The sequence below is a fragment of the Chinchilla lanigera genome, unplaced genomic scaffold (assembly GCF_000276665.1).
Source record: "Chinchilla lanigera isolate Chin_1 unplaced genomic scaffold, ChiLan1.0 scaffold00045, whole genome shotgun sequence".
Lineage (NCBI taxonomy): Eukaryota > Metazoa > Chordata > Mammalia > Rodentia > Chinchillidae > Chinchilla > Chinchilla lanigera.
Window position 1 is genome coordinate 12323960 of NW_004955446.1, and position 21841 is coordinate 12345800.

The following is a 21841-nucleotide window of genomic DNA, read 5'->3' on the forward strand; positions in this document are numbered from 1 at the left end:
TATAATTATTATTTATAATTATAAATTATAGATTATACTTTATAGATTTATAAAGTTCCCCAAGGTTATCTCTCTATCTGTATTCTCTGCTTGTTTATGATTCTTTTCTTCTAGGCCTCTCATACCCCAAATCCCTTGAAGATATTTCTTTTACTTTTTTTTTGGTACTGGGAATAGAACTCAGGACCTTGAGCTTGCCAGGGAGGCGCTTGTGCCACTGAGCTATATCCCTGCCCTGCTTGAAGATATTTTAACCACTTAACAGTTTACCTCTAGCATCACTCATTACTTGGGCAGGTGTCATTTCAACCAGTTGATTGTTGTATTGAATAAATTTGATAAAATTGCCAATTTTATATTCCTTGTTATATTACCTTATAAAAATAAACAAAAAATGCAATTTCTGGCCATCCTGTATTTAAATAATTGGACTGGTAAGTGGCTAAGCCCATAACTTAGTTTAGTTGATAAAAAGCAGGCAGAAATCTGATCTTAAAGAAACAGATAAAGAGTTCAACAAATGTTTTTAGGCAAAACATCTGAGATCACCCAGCTAAGAAAAAAATGCTAGCTCTGTGCTTTTCACCCGTAAAATGGGCAATTATATATCTGTGGTCAAGCCATCCTTTTCCCATAAACTAAGATCAAGACAGAATTTCTTACACCTTCACAAATTCCATAGACTTCCAATTCCTGAAGAAAAACAAATATTCTCAGCTCCAGAAAATAATGCACCTCTCTTGAGGGCTCATATTCTATTTTCTTTTAGTACTTTAAATTTTGCCTTATTAAACCTCTTTATGTCTCTTAAAAAATAAAAAAAAAAATAAAGTTACCAAATTATAGAAAATTTTGGAAGACTGATAATTTCTAAAGAGAACTAGCATTGCCTCATATTTGACACATTTTGCAATTAAAAAGAATCAAGAAAAAATGCTTTGCCTTTACAGTTCTTCCATGCATACTGAGGGGGTTTGATTTGTTATTACTGCTAAAAAATTTTCTAAGCAGAAAAGAATCACTAATAAATTTCAAATATAAAAGGTCAAGTAAAGGACTAGAGCGATAAGTCAGCACTTGTCATTAATCGGTTCCAGAAGAAAAACAAAGTTCCAAACAATCAGTTTTGGCTGGAAAAGGCAGGGAGTCACCAGGCACTAGACATCTACAAATTCCAGCTTGTACATTAACTAGCAAAAAGCACTGGAACAAATTTTCACATAAAAATGATTTAAGTATCAAATGTGATGAGGTATTAAGGTATGACTCCTGTTAAAATTTCTGCCAAATGCCAGACTATGTAAATCTTTGCCTCACACTGGACGCTCAAATGATTAGTCTTCTATCACCTGCTTTACATACCTACAAATGCTCCACTACCTGGCAAACACCCATCTCTCTTACTGCTTATTTTAAGGACTCCTATATAAAGGCTTTTCTGGCCCACTAACATACAACTAAATTCCTTATGCTATATCCTTCTTATTTAGATATAACATGATCAGACATACTGCATGTCCATCAACTTTCACTCACTACTAAATTTTATTAAAGCTAAGAGTATTTTTAGTTTTTGTTTTTTCTTAGCACCCCAGTATCCATCCAAGTTCTAAGGCCATATTCTAAACTTGGTAATTGCTTGTTGAATGGAATACTTGCCTCTTGATCAAAGATCTACTTTTTAAACCAGTTCACTATTTCACTCAAGATCCCAACTTTCTCCCTTTCTTCTGTACTGGAAAAGACATGTATGCTGATCTATTAGAATTTCCATTTTAAACCTGGAGGGCAAAACACTAATGTGCAACTATAGTCATTTTAGCAGTGGTACTTTAAATACTTTACACTTTAAATAATAAAAATTCTAGATTTAAAATGTTTTAAAACATTTATGAATCACTTGCACACTTATTTCCCAACACTAAATTCCTTAACCTAAAAGAGTGTTATTTTTCTGGTAGGATGTGGGAGAGGAAAGGATAGGGCAGAAATTAAAGATCCAAGACTTACTCTTAATGAACTTCTTATATTGGTTGAGTATCTCTTAGCAGAAATACTTGGAACGAGAAGTATTTCAGATTTTTTTCAGGTTGTTTTGGATCTTGGAATATTTGTATAAGCGTTACCTGCAGAGCATTCCTAATTTGAAAAACTGAAATCTATACTACAAAATCTGAAGTTTTCTGGGTATGCGCCACTGCTCAAGTTTCAGATTTTGAACAATGTGTATTTTTAGATGAGGGGAAGCAACACCTGTGTTAGGACAGGTACAAGTTTGGTACAAGTTTCTCATCATATGTGACTGATGTATTCAAAGATTATACGAGCCAAAGTAATTTTAAAACAAAATAAAAATTATTTCAGTATGTTAATTACTTACCCATCGGAAATCTTTCCCATCAAATTTACGGGCATTTGTAAATAAAACAGTTCTAGCTGGCATGTTAATTCCCATAGCAAAAGTCTCCGTCGCAAATAAGGCCTAAATGAATAATTACACAATTAAAACATGTATTTTACATAGAACTAATTTTCAAGTACAGAAAATATAATTAACTCAAGTTAGTTTTACTATTAGTGTTTCTTAGTTCATAGAAAAGGAAGGCTTGTACTAATACCATTTGGAGAATTTTTTATGCCCATATCTTGTACTCTGAGTAATTACTTTAAAAATAGTATGCGATATATTAACTACTGTTATTCTATCATCTTGTTACAAAATTTACTTTTCCATAAAATAAAAAAAGAAAGTATCATTAATTTTTAAAATGTTATTTAATGAGATCCTACAAAAATAACAGACCAGATGCCATTTCCTGATGTATTTTAGTATTTACATATAAAATTAAATATCTATCATTTGCAATTTCAAAGTTTTTAATTCAGTGAAAAGTCTTCTTACGTTCCCACATGGTAAGTAAAGAGAATACAACTGGTTTAACAAACAAAATATTTAGCTGCAGAATATTCTTCTAATTAAATACTAATTTCTTGGCTATTTCACTGATAATACTGTAGTTGTGGGGACAATTTCACCATGAGGATCTCCAATGGGAGATCACAATCAGTAATTGCTAAGTTCAACTTTGAGACATTATCAACAACAATAACAAAGCTGATTTAGGTACACAAAGATATATACATAAAAGTCAAGTAATAAATTATTAAATTTTCATCAGTAAGATACTACCTTATCTCACAAGAGAGCCATTTATTCACTAAAAAGAACAAAGACCCACACATGACAAAATTCAGTTAATAACCTGGGTACACAAAGACCTTTTCTGGTTCAAAAATAAACCATATATTATTTGAATGTGTGCTCTTGGACATTTCTAAGAAGTGAAGAAGAATGCTATTTTACGTACAACTGGTCTATTTCAATTTTATGACCAACCGTATCAGACTTACTCTTGAAAAGATCCTATAAAATTAAGACTTATAAAATTTACAGGGGCAACCCACTTTCCAGGCCTCCTTCTGTCCCTCTCAGACAGAAGCTTTTTTTTTTTTTCACTGAATAAACTTTTCCTACTCTTTAAAAAAAAAACTTACATGTAAAAGAAAAAACTTAGGTTTTACCATGACCCAAAAATAAATACTGACCAATTATTAGCTTTTAAATATCCCATTTGGGGATGAGGTTCTATAATAAATGCTTGCAAGATTTAAAAATTGTAATGACTTTTCATGTATAGGTATACAATTATACTTTGACATCGTTTCACATCTTTAACACATACCACTTCTGAGTATAGGCATCACTGTCATGTTTTTCAAAAAAATTAAATTAGATTCTCATTGGGTTCAATCAGAATTTTCTCAAACCTTTTCCCTAAGTCTAACAAATAAATCTTCCTTCCCTAAATTAATCCTTTTAATTTGTAAGAAGTCTAGTTGAAGTCTAGTTATTAAAACAATTCCATTGCAATCATTAAATAGCATCTTCTTCAAAATCCTACTGTATCCAATAGTAGTAACACTTCTTACTTTAAGAACAAATGATACTGCCTATAGGAACTTAGTATAGTGGTACAGTGTACGTCTATCATGGACAAGATCCTGGGTTCAATTCTAAACAATGCGAAAACAAAATAAAACTGCCTATAAATAATGTTCATTGTAATTCTCAACATGTATGCAGAACACAATTCTGGAGCATAATAAATAAAAATAAAATCATACCTTTATCAATCCTTCAGAAAAGAGAATTTCTATAGTTTCTTTCAAAATAGGAAGTAAACCACCATGGTGAATACCAATCCCACGCTTCAGAAGAGGAAGTACATGTTCAACCTATGAATTTGGAGTAAAAATCATAATGATATCAGGAAAGCGGAATTTAAGAATGTTAAACTTACCAATTAAGAAAAATGGGTAATTAAACAAGGAATGCCTTTTGTTTAAAGAAACTGTTAATAAAAGTTTTTCAGAATAAAATTAAAACCCAAATCAACATTCCCACAGAATAATAAAATAACAAAATTCTGGCTTAGGTTTCTTTAACCCGAACACATAAGCACACTTAAGTTTTACAAATGCTTCATTGCTTCAAATTTTTCACTATCATTTTGTCTCCTCCAAAAATTATGAGCCATGACAGCAGCATTTCTATCTGTATAAAAAGGGCCAGCAATGGTGGTTTGATCCTGTAGTCCCAGCGACTTGTGACAGAGGCAGAAGGATCACTTGAGTTAAAAGCTAGCTTGGGCAACATAGCAAGACTCTGCCTTTTAAAAAATAAACAAATTAACTCAAAATATATTGGGTAAAACATATTTAACACAAATACATATTTCATTTAAAAACAAACATTCTCCAAAAGGTCATTAAAATACCATCAGAAATATGCAAGATAACGAAGATGTATAAAGAAATAACTCAGTCCTTTAATATTAGTAATTCAGCTGGAAAGAAAAATAATAAAATAATTTTTAAATATAATTTTAAGCAACATTCTACTGCAGTCATATGGTGGACCCTTTACAAATTAAAGCAGTCATTCATTCATGGTAGAGAAATTTTTCTTTTCATGCAATATAGCTTTAATGTACTTGCTTGGTCTAAAGCAGTTCTCAACTTTGTATACACAGCAGAATCATGTAGGGAGCTTTCAAAAGATTATAAAACCAGGACATAAACTAGACCAGTTAAATCAGAATACACAGGAGTGGCACCCACATATCAGCATATCGAATAATTCCCAGGTAATTTCAATAATCAAAGAAAATGTGTATGTTAACTTTCTTACTAAACACAATTTTCATTAGGTATACTCTCATTGTTTGTTCTCATCTTGAGAACTGAGAATTTAAATCACTTAAAACTAGCTCTAAAAATTCTGAAACAAAGGAACATAAGCAGTAATTTCTAGACTATTCTCGCTTTTAGAAAAAAGTACCTTCAGGGAGCTAAAAATCTTTCCTAGCACTTTCTCAGCACGTTAAAATGCAAACTGAACAGTCACTTCGGTGTATACTTCAACATGTATGCTGTGATGTACAAACAGTGCAACACAGCAACAAAACTGAGAAATGAAAAGTTAATACATGCTGCCTATTAATATTTATACTTTTACTGGTGATAAAAAATTCACCTGAGGGAGCTTTTTATCTTCATCAGACAAGCAGTCAATTGCATTACTAAATACTTCTTCAACCATCTTCTTTTCTTCATCTAAGAGAAAATACAGGGATATATAAATTTTAAAATGAGTCACTGATACCAAATCTCATTCATTACCAAGAGTAAGACTCTATACAGAGTAAAGAATCAGTATTTAAGATGGTCAAAAAGTTGATAAACAATGAGTCTTTGATTGACCAGTATTGCATGTGTATATCTGTTTTCATGAGAAGCCACTTTGAAGATATCAATATGTAATACAACAAGCATTGTTAATTCCCTACCACTTTGTTTGGAACTCTGTATTGTCTGTACTGTGCTTGTGATGTTGTAAAATGCTGTATGTCTGTTAATGTTTCCCTCCTTTTATCTTTAAAATTAAAAAAAAGAAGAAAAAAAAAGTTGATAAAAAGCGCCATAAAACTAATAAAATTCACTACCTTTCAACACACACCCAGCACTCAATTCATAAAAAAAGTAAATGAAAATAGTACTAAGTACACTAAGTGCTTCACAAGGAACATTTAATTCCAATAATTACAGAACACAGGAACTATTAATATTCCTATTTTGCAACTAAGGAAAGTGAGGCTAAGTGCAAATAGCGCTGGTATTAATTGTTAGGAGTAATAATGCTAGAGTCCATCCTTTTAACTATTACAATGCTTTCTTACCCTGTATCTAAAATAGGTACTCAATAAATACTCACTCAAACAGTCAATAGATAACCTTAAAATTTTAAGTCTATTCAGCACTAGTAAAGAAAAAACATTTCTAAGCAGAGGAATTCAGTGACAAAATATAAAATATTACTGGCTTTAAAAGGGTATTCAGGTTATCTGCCATTTTAGTTTGACCCATAGAAAAGAAAGGATTTGTTTTAAAGTACATAACATAGCTGCTTTTTAATTTAAAAAAAAAAACAGCAGTTTGGTGTGGGGCAGATGCCTGTAATCCCAGAACTCTTGGAAGCTTAGGCAGAAGGATTTCAAGTTCAAGCCCAGCTTGGGTAACTTAGCAAGACCCTGTCTCAATATAAAGTATAAAAAAAGTGCTGGCGATGTAGCTCAGTGTGAAAAGCCCTGGGTTCAATCCCCAGTATTGGAAAGAAAGGTATTACTTCTCACTCTATGGAATTACATATGCTATAGGCAGAACCTAATGACAAGTAAGCTAGTAATTCTAATTAGTACACTGCAGTGCAGGCTGTGCTTCTGTCTGGCTCTGTGACTTTAAATGAGGTACACTTACAGTGTGTTTTCTAGAAGTTGTATTACTTTGATAATTTCAACATAGTTGGGCAAAAGGCAGATTTTCTGCTTTGGATTTCTCAAGTAATGAATGATAGTACTTTCTCTAACAGAAGGTAGTCTGACAGGAGACCTACCCTTAAGAAGTCAGAGAAAGCTGAGGATATGGATCACTGCTAAAGAACTTGCCTAGCATGCACGAAACCAACTGATCCCCATTGAAACTGGATAGAGAACCACAGTAATGAAGTACAGAAAGGTATGATTCTAATGTTTCTCAGTGTGGTTCTATGATTGAACATATGGCAGTGTACTTACACCATTCATAAGAGAATAATAAATTATAAATCAAGACTTCTTAAAGCCTAAACGTGCTGAACACTACAGAACAGTAAGAGACATGCAACTATATTACCAGAGATAAGTTTTGCTCATTTTCATGCAACACTATGGAAATTATGCAGTACCTGTGTTGAAATCCAATTTGGTCATCTGAAGAGCATAAGCTTCACAATCTTTCTTACTAAAACTGAAAATAATTACAGGTTGAAAATTTCTTTCCATAATCATCTTCACAATCTTGAACACGTTTGATGGTCCTGTAAAAAAAGATAAGCCATACCCAAAATTAACTCAAAATGTATGATAAACCTAACTGCTGCTAAAACTATAAAACTCTTAAAACACGGTATAAAATCTTTATTATTTTGGGTTAGACAAAGCATTCTTGGCTATTACACCAAAAGGTGAAGCAATACAGGGGGATAAAAAGGTAAAACTGTATAATCAAAATGCAAGGCTTTTGGGCTTTATTTTATTTTATTTTATTTTTTTGGTTTTTCTCCGGTACCGGGAACCGAACTCACGACCTTGCGCTTGCCAGGCAGGCGCTTTTGCCGCTGAGCTAAATCCCCAGCCCCGGCTTTTGGGCTTTAACAGACTTTATCAATAAAGTAAAATACAGAGAATGGAAAAAAATTCCAAATCAGGTCAAGTACTTAATATAAAAAGAACTTTTCAACTCAACAAAGAAAATTCAATTTAGAAATAAACGGATTAGAATAGACCCTTCTCCAAAGATACACAAATGGCCAAAGAACACAAAGCAAGAAGCTTAGTATCATTGGTTGCTAGGGAAATCTGAATCAAAACTACAAATATTACTATACACACAATAGCATCACTGTAATCACTGATGTGTCATAATAAGTACTAGCAAAGATGTGGAAAAACGGAACCCTCGTATATTCCTGATGGGAATGTAAAATGACACAGCTCACAATTTGGTAATCTTCAGAAGGTAAAACAGACTTCCCATATAACTCAACAATTCTACTCCTAGGTTCATTCATACTATGAAAAAAGAAACCACATATTCCCATAAAAACCTGTACAACATGCAGGAATGTACACAGCAACATTATTCAAACAGTTAACAACTAAAAACAAACCAAATGTCCTTTCATGGTGAATGAAAAAATAAAATGTGGCATATCCATATAATGGAATACTATTTGAGTTATAAAAATGAAAAATTAATCACAGCATAACAAAATGAACCTTAAAATCACTATCCTAAGTAAAAAAAGTCAATTACAAATGATTATTTTTATATGAAATATCCAGAAAAGGCAAATCCAGAGACAGAAACAGGGTGAGAAAGGAAGGGGATGTGCAACAACTGCTAACGTACACGGGGTTGCACAACTTTATTAATACATTACAAAATACCAAGTTGTACATTTTAAAATAGTATGGTATGTGAACTATATCTAAATAAAAAAAGCTAATTATGGTGATGTTTGCCTATTTATGTGAATATATTAAAAATCATTGAACTGTACCCTTTAAACAGGTGTACTGTATGTTTTATAAATTTTTATCTCAAAACCATGTAAGAAAAGAGATCAACCTTTATTCATTCAATTTTGTCATATTCCATTAGATTTCTAAGTAGCTTCCTGAGAAAAGTATTAATGAAAGACATGAAATACCACAGTAATTTGAAAATACAATTTACAAGTAAAACACTCTATAAAGGAAGTCCCAATTACCTTTGGTTCCTCCTTTCCGCCCCTTCTGGTCTCCTTTTGCCAAATCTCCTGCATCTCGAAGCACTTGCATGGCAGTATTAAAATTATCTTCTCGGAAGTCACCCTGGAATCACAAGATTTTTTTTTGCTATGGCTCTTCATGAATGTTTAATCATAGTTCAAATATTTCTCATGCTTCAGACACAAAGCTTTCTCAAATATAAAAATGATTTAATAGAATAACAAAAGTCACTAAAATAATTTTTAAGATAACCTCTGATGAGAGGTAACAAAAGGTGATAAAGGACAAATGAAACTGGGAAAGTCATAAGACATATGAAACATATCCAGAGCCTTGGTTCTCCAGATCATTTTCAATACTGGACAAGCAAACTCATACATAAGAAAATCACAAGTCTCAAATATAATTTTTATTTATTCAATTTCATGACCTAGGATCTCACTGTGATGCAAGGGTGGCCTCAAACTCCTGGAATCAAGTAATCCTACCTCAGCTTCCTAAGTAGCTGGGACAACAGGTATATGCCGCCTTGCCCGGTATCAAATATAATTTTTGAAATGCAAATATTTTCTAAATAAATCAATTTTTGATTGTAAAATTACTTGAGATAAAAAGTCATTTCTAATTTAAAATTAATAAAATTAAACTATAAATAAAGTATAACATTACAGATGTAAGAATGGCAATTAGTTTCTTACATTTTCATCAACCACAAGGTGAAGGCCATCTCCCCCTGCTGGGAAAATGTAGTGCTGCAATGGAGTGGGCCGATAATCTGTGTAAATTACATGACAAGGCTGTAAAAGAAAGAAAATTTTATTTCTTCAAAATAAAATTGTGTATTTCACGTATCCAAAAGACCTTGAGAAAATAAAATGGTGACTTAAACAATGAAAAAGAAAACACTTAAAAAAACTTTTATGGGTGTATCAAATCATATTATCACCTTCGCAATTTCTGAGTTCCCTAAATAGGACCAAACACATGATCTAAACTTGAAATATCTATTACCCAGACATGGGGTAAGTACAAATGATGCCTCTGTTTTTACAGAGGAGTAATATGGTGATAAAAGGATTTCTAAGGTAAAATGAACTTTTCCCACAGAGGCTTTCCAACTCCATACTAAAGTAGCAGGGTATTCTACCTCTTCTAGCAGAGGAGTTTCTATCCTACAAGAATAACATTGGGGATGTTACCAAACTATTCCTGTAGAGTTCATATGTTTACCACAAAATTAAGTTTATGAGGATATTTGTGCAAAGGAAAAGACAAGGGCAGAAAAATAAAATCAAAACAAAATTCAGTACATATAAACAAATGCTTGTTACATTAAACAGATGCTTGGTACAAAGTCCCAGATACTAAACTGCACTAAAGCAAAACAGAAAGTCAGTAAAAAAATATAACTGCTTATAAGAAAAATCAAACCAAGTCAAATACTCAAGACATGACTAGCTTTTCCTAATACCAAAGCCTAGAAAAAACTGTATTGTACTCATGGCTCACTAACACAGTAAATACAATAATTTCTAAAATTGGCAGATCATCAGCTTAACCAGGGAACTTTTGAAATTCAGAGTTTTAAGGCCCTACTCCCACAGACTTAAATATTCTGGTCTTGAGATGAGTCTCAGAAATTAGCATTTCTAAAAATACTTGATTTTGGTAAGCTGCTTGATGTGAACAGTGGTTTCATACTAAAATGTCTTCTGTATTCTGAATAGCACTATGAAAAAAGTACAGGAAGGCTATGGTAACATTTTTGGATATTGAAGTCATCAAAACAGCAAAAATACCTGTTTATGTAAATGACAAATCCATTCAGCAAACTGTCGGGCATTTGGAATAGTAGCCGAAAGAAAGACATAGTGGACATTATCAGGAAGCAAAATAATAGTTTCTTCCCATACTACACCACGCTCTGAAAAAAAATAAACATGCCTTGAAATTCTCTTGCCATTTTAGAGGTAACATCTAAATTTCTCTTAAACTTAGTAATTAAGACCCAGGCATGGTGGTGCCTGCCTATAGTCCTAGCACTTGGGATACTGACGCAGGAGGACCATTCCAACTTCAAGGCTAGCTGAGCTTACATGGTGAGTTCAAGGCCAGTCTGAACTACAAAGCAAGATTCTGTCTCAAAAAACGAAACAAAATTTTAAAAATCTAGTAATTAAGTATGCAGACCACATTAGACAAGCATATTTTTAGCCATAAAACCTGAAACTATATTAGTTTTCATCATGAACCTAGTTAGCACACTAAATCACTATAAATATAATTTGCTCTAAAACAACCTGCAGGGCTGGGGATGTGGCTCAGTGGCAGAGCTCTTGCCTTGCACATACAAGGTCCTAGATTCAATCCCCAGCAGTACAAAATGAAAACAAAAACAAAAAACAACCTGCAAAGAGCAGGGTCAAACTGAATCTTTTCCATCAGCCAAACAAGAGCCAAAGTAACAAGACAAGGAAATAGATTTCCACTTTACTTTAAAAGCAGAGGTTAATGGCTTGGTAGAAAGTTACATAAATTTGGAAGACACAGGATTTCTGGTATCATTCATCCCAATTAACCTCATCCTCAGGAGATGAAAGAGATTTCATGAACAAAAAAATTCGAGGTCAGTTTTTATTAAAATGGAAAACAAAAACCAAAAAACAGAAGTCAGTCTGATAGTTTCCTCCTTAAAAAGAACAAATCAGTACGAGGTGAATAATTTTAAAACCACAACAACTCTAATTAGAGCTTAACTGTATAAATTTGACAAGGGAAAAACGCTGATGAACAGTTTCTTAAACTGTGTGTGTCACAAGTGCAGGCTAACTTGGTGCTTTGGTTTAAATAAAAACTAAATCTTATTTTAAGTGTATACATATTAGACTTTTTTTTATTAAGTTTATTGGTACATTTTAAGTATACATAATGATCACATTCATCACAGGGAATTTGTACCTGTGTCTAACGTGATCCTTTTTTCCCATCCCCCTGCCCTCCCTTCAACCCCTCTTCCCTTCCTTATTTACAGATGCTTTGTTTCCATGTTTTTTGAAATGTGATTTTATTAATGTCTTCCCAGCACCCCCAAAATTCCAAACTACTTTTCTATTATACATGCTAACGTAATAGTCTTAGTAAAATGTATTTATAATTTTTTCACTTTTTTATTTCATAATGCCCACTTTTTACAATATGTATTTCACTGTTTTAGCTTAAAAAACTAAATTAACAGTAAACAGTGAAAATGTTAGCCAGGTGTAGTGCTACATGCCAGTAATCATAGCACTTGGGAGCTAAGCCAGAAGGAGCACCACAAGTTCAAGGTCAGCCTGGACTACATAGTAAGTTCAAGGCCTGCCTACTGCCTGAGACATTGTCTCAAAAACAAGGGACAGAAAATATTAATTTTTAACACTGTATGAGAAACTTCTGTATTAGAAGCAAGTCAGATTTTTATTCTATTTGCTTTATTTGAATTTTCATTTTCATGCCCAACACAAGTTACTACTTAAGGAGCTATACTTGAATGAAGTCCTACAGGGATAGTATCTCATGTTGTCCATAATTTAAAGAAACCAGAGTTTATCAGAATTGTAGAAGCAAAAACTGAAAGCAAAATTCAACTATTTATTGTTCAAAATTCCTAATGTCGTTCTTAACGGAAATACATGATTAAAAACCTAAACTGCAGAATATACCTGAATCTCTCATATAATGAATTTCATCAAATATGACCCAAGCAACTTCTCGCATAACCTCAGAGCCTCTGTACAGCATACTTCTCAAAATCTATGGAAAAATTTAGTAACAGTTAGCAGGATTTTGACATAACATCCAACATTAAGACAAAATACTTTTTTCCAATAAGGAATTTTAGATGCTCTTTAGTAAACGGAAACTAAGTATTAGAATAATGTTAGAGGGTTCTCTATCTTTGCCCTCTCGGGAGTTACTAATTGGACACTAACCATGGAGAAAACTATTACTGCTGCTGTTTACTGCACTATGAAGCCACTTTCTTCTATGCACAGCACCTTCCCAATTCCATACTTTCTAACATATAGGAGGACTTTAATTACCTTCTATCTAAGACTCTGGGTATTGTTTGCCCATCTCTGTCTCAGGTCCTCCACAATATGGTTACTTACTAGCAACCATTCTCTTGATTTGAGGACTTAAAAATCTTAAGGGTAGATTAAAATCTTATATTAGGTACCAAAATGTAAAGTAAACAATGCCTTTGGCTGGCTGGCCAGACCAGAAGCTAGTTTATGTTCTCTGTACTATAAGCCCATAAAATGAAAGGATATTATTAAAAGTATATACAAAAGTACTGAGTACACTAAAGAGAGGTAATCCTGTCTAAAACTTGAGATGTTATGAGTACATCTAAAACTGTGATCACAGGAAAAATCTAAATATAATAATGCTTTCTGAAAAACAAGTTAATTTCTGAAAAACAAGGTAATTGGTTACCTACTTGTAACCAATACTTAGATGCAGAAAGAAAAAAAAAATCCACATGGGAACAACTACTCAAAGGAAACTATGTTTTCAAATCTTTGGAACAACATATACAAAACTAACTAATATTTCAATGTCACTGACAGCAATAAACCTTTAAAAGTACTTTAAAAATACGTCTATTATATAAGGAATGGCAGAAACATTAATACTTTGAAAATACATTTAATGCTACTAGAACACTTTAAGATATAGGTACCCATTTCAAATACATTCACTAAAAAATTACATTTTATCTAAAAGAGCAAGTGATAAAACACATGTACTAAATGAATAAATTTACTAATTTAAAAAGAAAAAAGTAGATGAGATACTACATGAATTACCTCTGTAGTCATAACTAGACAAGATGCTGTAGGATTAATGGTAACATCTCCAGTCATCAGACCAACATCTTGAAATTCTTCATACATTTCACGGTATTTCTGATTACTGAGAGCCTTAATTGGGCTAGTAAATATTACACGCTGTTTTTCCCTTAGCGCCAATGCAATGGCATACCTAAAAATGTGAAAACAAAAAAAAATTAAAAACCTTCTTTAAATTATAAGACTTTTAAAATTAAAATTGTATTACTATGTGAATTATGTTCAAAGTTTTCCCAATTACCTTCAATGCTGACTATGCAGAACATTCATACCGTAATGCATTCACTATAGAAAACTACTGTACTAATACTATTATTACTACTACAGTAGTCTAAGCGAACAAGAACATTTGAATTTTAGCTCTGGTCTTCCAAAGTTCATACAACTTAATTACTGTTGGTTTTCTTTTCTTTTTTTTTTTTGGTACTGGGATCGAACTCAGGGCCTTGCACTTGCCAGGTAGGTGCTGTGCCACTGAGCTATATCTCCAGCCCCACAATTTAATTACTCTTACCAATAATTCTCCCATTTATTGCAAAAAATTTCTTGCAAGAAACCATGCTTGGTTCCACCAATAGAACTTCTCTACCTATCTATCTATCTATCTATATATATATATATATATATACACACACAAACTAGAAACAGCTAGGAAACTCAATCAGGAAACCCTGGAAAATGAAGTGGGTTTTCTTAGTTTCACAAGTTAACCCATACATAGCATTATTTTCCCACATTTAATATTTATCAACTCAGTCCTTGACTTGAAATTATGATAAGCTCTTCCACAGCTATTAATAGAATTCAGTACAGTAATTTAGTTTATTTTTAAAGGAAATTCAGTTAAGTATTTAAATATAGACTATAAAAACAGGATTAAGTTTATTAACACTTCGCTAAATCCTCCTTTTTTAAGGTACAGATCCTATCCAAGGAAGCTTATGATCTAGCTAGGCAAATAAAATAATATGCACCCTAGCCATTCTCCAAAGTAATGACATAAGCAATTTAAAAAAGGATGAGTTGTCCAAACATGATCAAATAAGAATTGTGAGAAGTATGACCCATACATATGGTAGAATTAGACAAAGAAAGATGGAAAATGAAATGGGTTTTAGATGTAAGCAAATACAAGAAGATGTTCAAAAACTGAAGTAACTGTTCTAAGAAATAAAAGAAAATAAGACAATAATTTAACAAATAGGAAATCAGAAGAAGCCCAAATTATTAATAATAACCAAATGAAAGCAAATCAAAAGTATATAAAGAAAACATTAGAGAAGCTAATGAGCACAAGTGAGATGACAAAAGAAAATACCAGTGACTACGAAGACAAAGAGACACTATCATATTAAAAGAAATAAAAATATACATATATTAAGAGATCTATGGAATAACAGCTTTGAATGAAAATTTCAAAATGTATTTGTTATCAGTATTATAATAGCTAAAAACATAATCATGTCTGTCTATGGCAGAAAGTAGGAGTGGGTATGAATGTAAAAATACACATGTACTGAACAGATAGAGGTCTTCAAAACTGATGAGGTCTGCGTAATTATACAAATTTACTAAAACTCATCAAGCTACAGTAAATACATACATTTATATTGGAATCTGTTAATATGAAGCCTATGTAATAAAACTATTCAAGTGAATAAAAACCATATAGTGTCAGAAAAACTATTCAGTCACATATTAACCCTAGTACTATACCACATTTATAAATAAAATGTTCCATATTACAGCTAAAGTTTACCTGAAGTCCTTTAATTCCTTAAGGGAAATCTTTATCTGAGATCCACAAACCACTCCCTGAAATTATAAATTCTGGTGTGCATATAGGAATATGTACTTCCCTAGATTACTGAAGTGAAATCCATATAAAATTGACCATTTGAAGGTATACAATTCAGTGGCACCTAATACATTCATACATTCATAATGTTGGGCAATCAAAAATAAAAAGCCAGGTGTGGTGGCCTACATCTGTAATCCCAGCCCTGGGGAGGCTGAGCCTAGGCTACATAATGAGTTCAAGGCCAGTCTGAACTACATAGCAAGACCCTGTCTCAAAAAAACCCAAAAAGAACTGTATTTTCATCTCTTAAAAAAATGATATACTCATACTATATTCTATTCCCTTCCTCCCAACAGCCCTCGGCACCCACCAATGTTTTGTGTCTCTACAGACTTGCCTATTCTGTATATTTTATATAAACAGAACCATACAGTAAGTGACCTTTTGTGTCTTACTTCTTAATACTATTCATGTGTTCAAGGATCATCCTCACTAGAGGATGTATCAGTACTGCCTTTTTTTTTTATGGCTGAGTAGGTAACATATGGATACACCACATTTCATTTATCCTGTCATCCACTGGTATGGCTTGTGTTTGATGTCCTCCCAAAGCCTCATGTGATTATAGGTGGGGCTTTTTTAGAGGTGGCTGAACCTAGAGTGTGTGATGCTGTGATTGAGGGTGTGATCACTAAATCAGTCCACTGGTTGACTTGGTAGCCTGCATACAATATAAGGGATAGAAAGAAGTTTGTCTTCCTCCCTTGCTTGTTTTGTTATCTTCTGGCTGCAATGAACTATTCTCTGCTAACTATGGACTGAAACTTCTACACACTGTGAGCTAAATCAACCTTTCTCCTTCTAACTTTGGTTGTCAAGATATTTTGTCTCAGCAACAAGAAAAAAGTAACTGAGACATTCACTGATGGACACTTAAGATAGTTTTCAGTAACCACTGTATTTGTGTACAATTACTTGAGTATCTGTTTTCAATTATATGGGTAAATATGTAAAGAGAATCTATGTTTACCTTTTTTGAACAAACAATGCATTTTCTACAGCAGCACTCATTAAGTTTTCAAAAGCATGTATGACCCAAAATTCCTTAAAATTATCTTTATGGTTTCCTAGTCCACGGTTTGCAAGTGGATTTCAGCATGTATGTGAAAACTTCCTTTAATGGAAATTTCTCTTATAGGAAAAATGAAAGCACAGTTATAGCCCAAGGCCAGAATTAAAATGACTAAACCTAGCTTCTAACTTCAGCATTTTCTGAAAAAGAAATTAGCCCTACATTGCTGGACAGAATTAGGGTGGCAGAAGACCAAATGTTTGAGGCTGGGAAATACATCAAAATTATTTGGCAACTGGCTGACACCAAGATGATGACACTCTAAGATCCAAATTTCCCTCCTCTAAATCTCTCTGAAAAAAGAGGGACTTGACTTACACAGGTCAGTCAAGATCTGAAAGGAACTAACAGATGAGACCTCGCTATCCTAAAAGAAAAAAATACTCTGGTATTCATAAATATCTCTAACCTGATGGTAAGATAAAGGGTGACTGGTGGTGTTTTATGTTTTTTTCCTCTGTAGTCTTTAAGTGTCTCCTTTTGAGAGTACTGTACCTAAGTCAGCTGCCTAAGGAGAAAGGCAATACAGAAGTAAAACGTTATAAACTATTACAAGCTGATACCAAAAAAAGTCAATTAAAAAAAAACAAAAAAAGTCAATCAACCACAGACTACAAAATACTATCCATGGTTAAGAGCACAATCCATTTTTAGAATGGTCCAGTTCTTCTCAAACTTTAATGAACACGCATCATGTGGTGATTATGATTCTGAGGATAAAGTCAGAGAATCTGTCTAACAACTTCCCAGGTAATATCAATGTGTTTGGTCTGAGAATATTTTTGAGTAGTAAGACTACAGAATCATGGTCCTTAAAGATATTTTAAAAGAAAAGATACCTATTAAAATTTTAGAACATATTTAACTGTGTTTATATATTAGATATGTGCACTATACAATACATTTGGGTTTCTCGTGTTCATACTAAACATGTACAATCTTTTTCTTGTCATTATAGTATTCCTTAACCAACATAGGATTAAAACTACTTATATCGGTCTTGCACTGTATTATCAGTAGTGCAGAGATGATTTACATATATGAGAGGATTGTGCAGAGTATATGCAAATACTACACATTCACATATTTTGTTTTCCAAGATGGGTCCTGGAGCCAATCTCCTGGATACTAAGGGATGATTTAAATATCTGACATATATTAGAAACAATGCAGAAAACACCCACATATAACCAAGATGGAGTAACAGGGATTGGCTTCAACCACCCCCCTCAACCTATAAAGGAGGACAAAATACATGAAACAGTTCAATATATTCAATATACTAGATAGATACAAGGGTAGTAATCCCTGAGAAACAGCACTGCCTAGATTTATCCAGTTCTAATAGGGGGAATGTAAATGGATCTCAGAGGTTTTCCTGAATTGAACATAGCAAGTTAAAATCTGGGGAAGTCAAAAAAAGTAGGAATTTGCAGGGCAGAATACCAGAGTGGAGAGAGTTGTACAGAGAGGCTCAACATCTCCTAAGCCTTTACAAGGCTTCACATAAAGTTTTTTTTTTTTTTTGGTTTTTCTCTGGTACCGGGAACCGAACTCACGACCTTGCGCTTGCCAGGCAGGCGCTCTGCCACTGAGCTAAATCCCCAGCCCCCAGGCTTCACATAAAGTGATCATGAAGTCTTAGGAAACTACCTGAGGTCAGGAAAAAAAACCAACCCAAATGAATACAGCACACCTGTAATTTCAGCATGTAGGAGGCAGAGGCAAGAGCTCACACATTTAAGTCCTGCCTGGGCAATGCAGTGAGACCATGTCTCAAAATACAAAAGGGCTAGGCCAGATCTGAGCAACTTACCTGAAGATAACAATATGTAATATAACAACCACTGCTAACTCCTATCATTTTATTTTGAAACTCTATCATTTTTAATGTTCTTGCTTTGTTTTGTTAGTATCTGTGATGTTGGTATTTTAATAGTTCTTTTTTTTTACTACTCTCCTTTAAAAAAAAAGGGCTAGGCCAGGGATACAGCTCAGCAGCACAGTGCCTGCCTGGCAAGCGTGAGGTCCTGAGTTCGATTCCTAGTACCAAAAGCCAAACCAAACCAAACCAAACCAAACCAGCTAGAGATACATCTCAGTACTAAGTTCAAATCCTAGTAACACTGAAAATAAGTAAATAAACAAATAAAAGTTGTAAAAAGACAAGACTAAATTTTATACAGTAGGAGTAATCTGGGTTTTTAACATCCACCATGACAACTGTAAAAGTCACAAGAAACTGAGTAAAATACCACAAAGAGTAATATTAAACAGTGGGGGAAATCATTAAAGAGTAATGATTAAATAGTGACCTTAGACTAAACTGTAAACTCTAGTCCTGCCTAAAGAAATCATAAAATCAAGTCTCAAAAGGATGACATTTTTCCATGTAAGTGCATTCTAGAAAAAAGCTGACAAATACACATAGGAAGGAAACACATTCAGCATTCAAAGTAAAATTCCTAATTATTTTGGTATGCAATAAAAAAGCAACAAATACACAAAAAAGGGAAAGGAGAAAAAAAAATCATGCCCAAATGAGACAGATGACAAAACTAGTAAACAAGGATATTAAGAGTTATAGAATATATATAACTACATTCTATATGTTTAAGAAGGTAATGTGTTCAGTAGAAACAGAAAACATTAAAACCACAAATTAAACTTTTTTTTTTTTTTTGGTTTTTCTCCGGTACCGGGAACCGAACTCACGACCTTGCGCTTGCCAGGCAGGCGCTTTGCCACTGAGCTAAATCCCCAGCCCCCACAAATTAAACTTTTAAAGATAAAAATGTCTAAGATGAAAAACAGTAGATAAAATTGAAGTACATTATAAACACTGTAAAAAAAGAGAAACAGGAAGCCACAGAAACTATCAAAATAAAATAAAAAAAGAAGTACAAAGAATATCAGTGGGCTGTGAGATAATTTAAAAGTGCTATGAATATAGCCTGAGTCCCTAAAGAACTAGAGGGAAGAAAGAATATTTTAAATTTTCCAAAATTTGATAGAAACTGTAGAATTCCCACAAATTTAAGAAGCTCAACAAACTCAAGCATAAGAAAAAATTTTAAAAAGTAAAGTTACAACATAATTAAACTGCTTAAAGTCAGTGAATAAAAATTTAAAATGGCCAAACATCCAATCAAAGCAGTATGTAAAGAGGCAGAAACATACTGCCCTGTAATGAAAAGGAAAAATCTATCAAAACAGACCAGAAAATAACACAGATAAAAGAAATAAAAAAGGACATTTAAGTAACTGAAGAAACTAAGGGGGTTGTTATCCTGAACGACACACAAACCACAACACAAATCCTCAATGCTGAAATCCCAAAAGACCAAAGTCCCCAAATTCTAAAATCAACTCCACCAAAAAATCACACTCCTCGAAATATAATTCTCAAAAAAATTTTAAAGTTGTTTAGAAAACATTTATTTATATTTTACAAGGGGAAGGTGAGAAATATAAAAACATTTCATAGGCCATTTTACACACTAAAATAGACAACAACATTTTTTAAGCAAGCATGAACAGGTATACTAATGACAGCTGCATGGCTCTAACAGTTATTAGCAGAAATAAAGAAAACAGGTCAGCAGGCCAAATGTGTCCATCCCTGTTATTATAATACTTTGGGAGGCTAAGGCAGGAAGACCCCAAAATCAAGCCAAGCCTGTGCGACTTAGCAAAACACTGTCTCAAAATAAAAAAGGGTTAGGGATGTACCTCAGTGAAAGGCCCTGGGTTCAATCACCAATATTGCAAGGAAGAGACAGGGGAGGGAAGGAAGGAAGAAAGGGAGGAACGGAGGAAGGAGGGAGGGAGGGAGGGAGGGAAAGAGGGAAGGAGAGAAGAAAAGAGGGAGGGAGAGAAGCAGGGGCAGAGGATGGGCAGCTAAACGTATAAATACACAACACTATGATTGGTAATTGTATGATTGGTAATTGGTAATTTATAACTGCAGCATCTGAGATACCATGAACAGGGGACTGGGGATTTAGCTCAGTGGCACAGAGCCTGCCTGGCAAGCACAAGGTTGTGAGTTCGATTCCCGGTACCAGAAAACAAAACAAAAAGAACCTATTGAAATATCATGAACAATTTAAATCTTGACGAAATCTATCCGAAACTGATAGGTTGCCACCACATATGCATTTGCCCAAAGAAATGAGATTTTTATCTTTCACAAAATGCAGATGTTCAAAAAGCCCATCTCTTCATGGAGATGTGACCATAATGTGTTCATACACAATTCTTAAATACAAAGTCAAATTTTATAATGTACTTTTTTTGGTACCGAGAATCAAACTCAGGACCTTGCACTTGCTATCATGTACTTTTGTGCAATAAATTTGCAAAAACTGCATAATGTGAATTAGAGCTCTCTAAAAGTCTCCCCACAATTTATCATTTAGTACTGGAAATTATGTAAAGATAAAATACACAGCATAACAGATTGTAAAGCACAAGGGTGACAACTTAAAGAGGAGGACAAAGAGCAAAATTTGATATATTACAGCAACAAGTTATAGAAACTTGGATCAAACATGACTTATCAAGAAAGACTATTTATTGTAAAAATACACAAAAAATAAAATCTACAAAACAGAACATGAAATTCAAAGTATGAAGCTACAACAATATTAAAGGCAAAGTTTAGCCATTACATCCCTATGTTAGAAAAAAGGGTCTCGAATCAATTACTTCACTTTCACCTCATCCATGAGTTGTTAGTTTTACCTCAGTAAAAGAAGAACAAATGAAGTGAAAGAAAAGATCAGAATGAAAACCAATGAAATGGAAAACCAAACAGGGTTAAAAAGTAAAAAACCTGCCAGACGTGGTGGTGCACACCTGTAATCCCAGCATTCAGGAGGCTGAGGCAGGAGGATCCTTGGGAGTTCAAGACCAGCCTGGGCTACAAAGTGAGCTCAAGGCCAGCCTGAAATACATAGTGAGACCCTGTCTCAAAAAGACCAAAAGAAGGACTGGGGATTTAGCTCAGCGGCAAAAGCGCCTGCCTGGCAAGCACAAGGTCGTGAGTTCGGTTCCTGGTACCGGAGAAAAACCAAAAAAA

The 21841-nt window shown here is 33.5% G+C and overlaps 1 protein-coding gene across 3 annotated transcripts in view; it reads right to left on the reverse strand.

The window, feature by feature from the left end:
* Skiv2l2 (superkiller viralicidic activity 2-like 2 (S. cerevisiae)) overlaps positions 1-21841 on the reverse strand; it is a 91727-nt gene that overhangs the window by 53622 nt on the left and 16264 nt on the right. For all 3 annotated transcript variants that reach the window (XM_005392700.2, XM_005392699.2, XM_005392698.2), the window contains exons 6-14: positions 13784-13958; positions 12632-12722; positions 10730-10854; positions 9629-9727; positions 8930-9032; positions 7343-7474; positions 5597-5676; positions 4186-4296; positions 2381-2482 (exon numbers count right to left, since the gene is read on the reverse strand). In XM_005392700.2, coding sequence (XP_005392757.1) covers positions 2381-2482; positions 4186-4296; positions 5597-5676; positions 7343-7474; positions 8930-9032; positions 9629-9727; positions 10730-10854; positions 12632-12722; positions 13784-13958 — 1018 coding nt within the window. The remainder of the gene's footprint in view (positions 1-2380; positions 2483-4185; positions 4297-5596; positions 5677-7342; positions 7475-8929; positions 9033-9628; positions 9728-10729; positions 10855-12631; positions 12723-13783; positions 13959-21841) is intronic.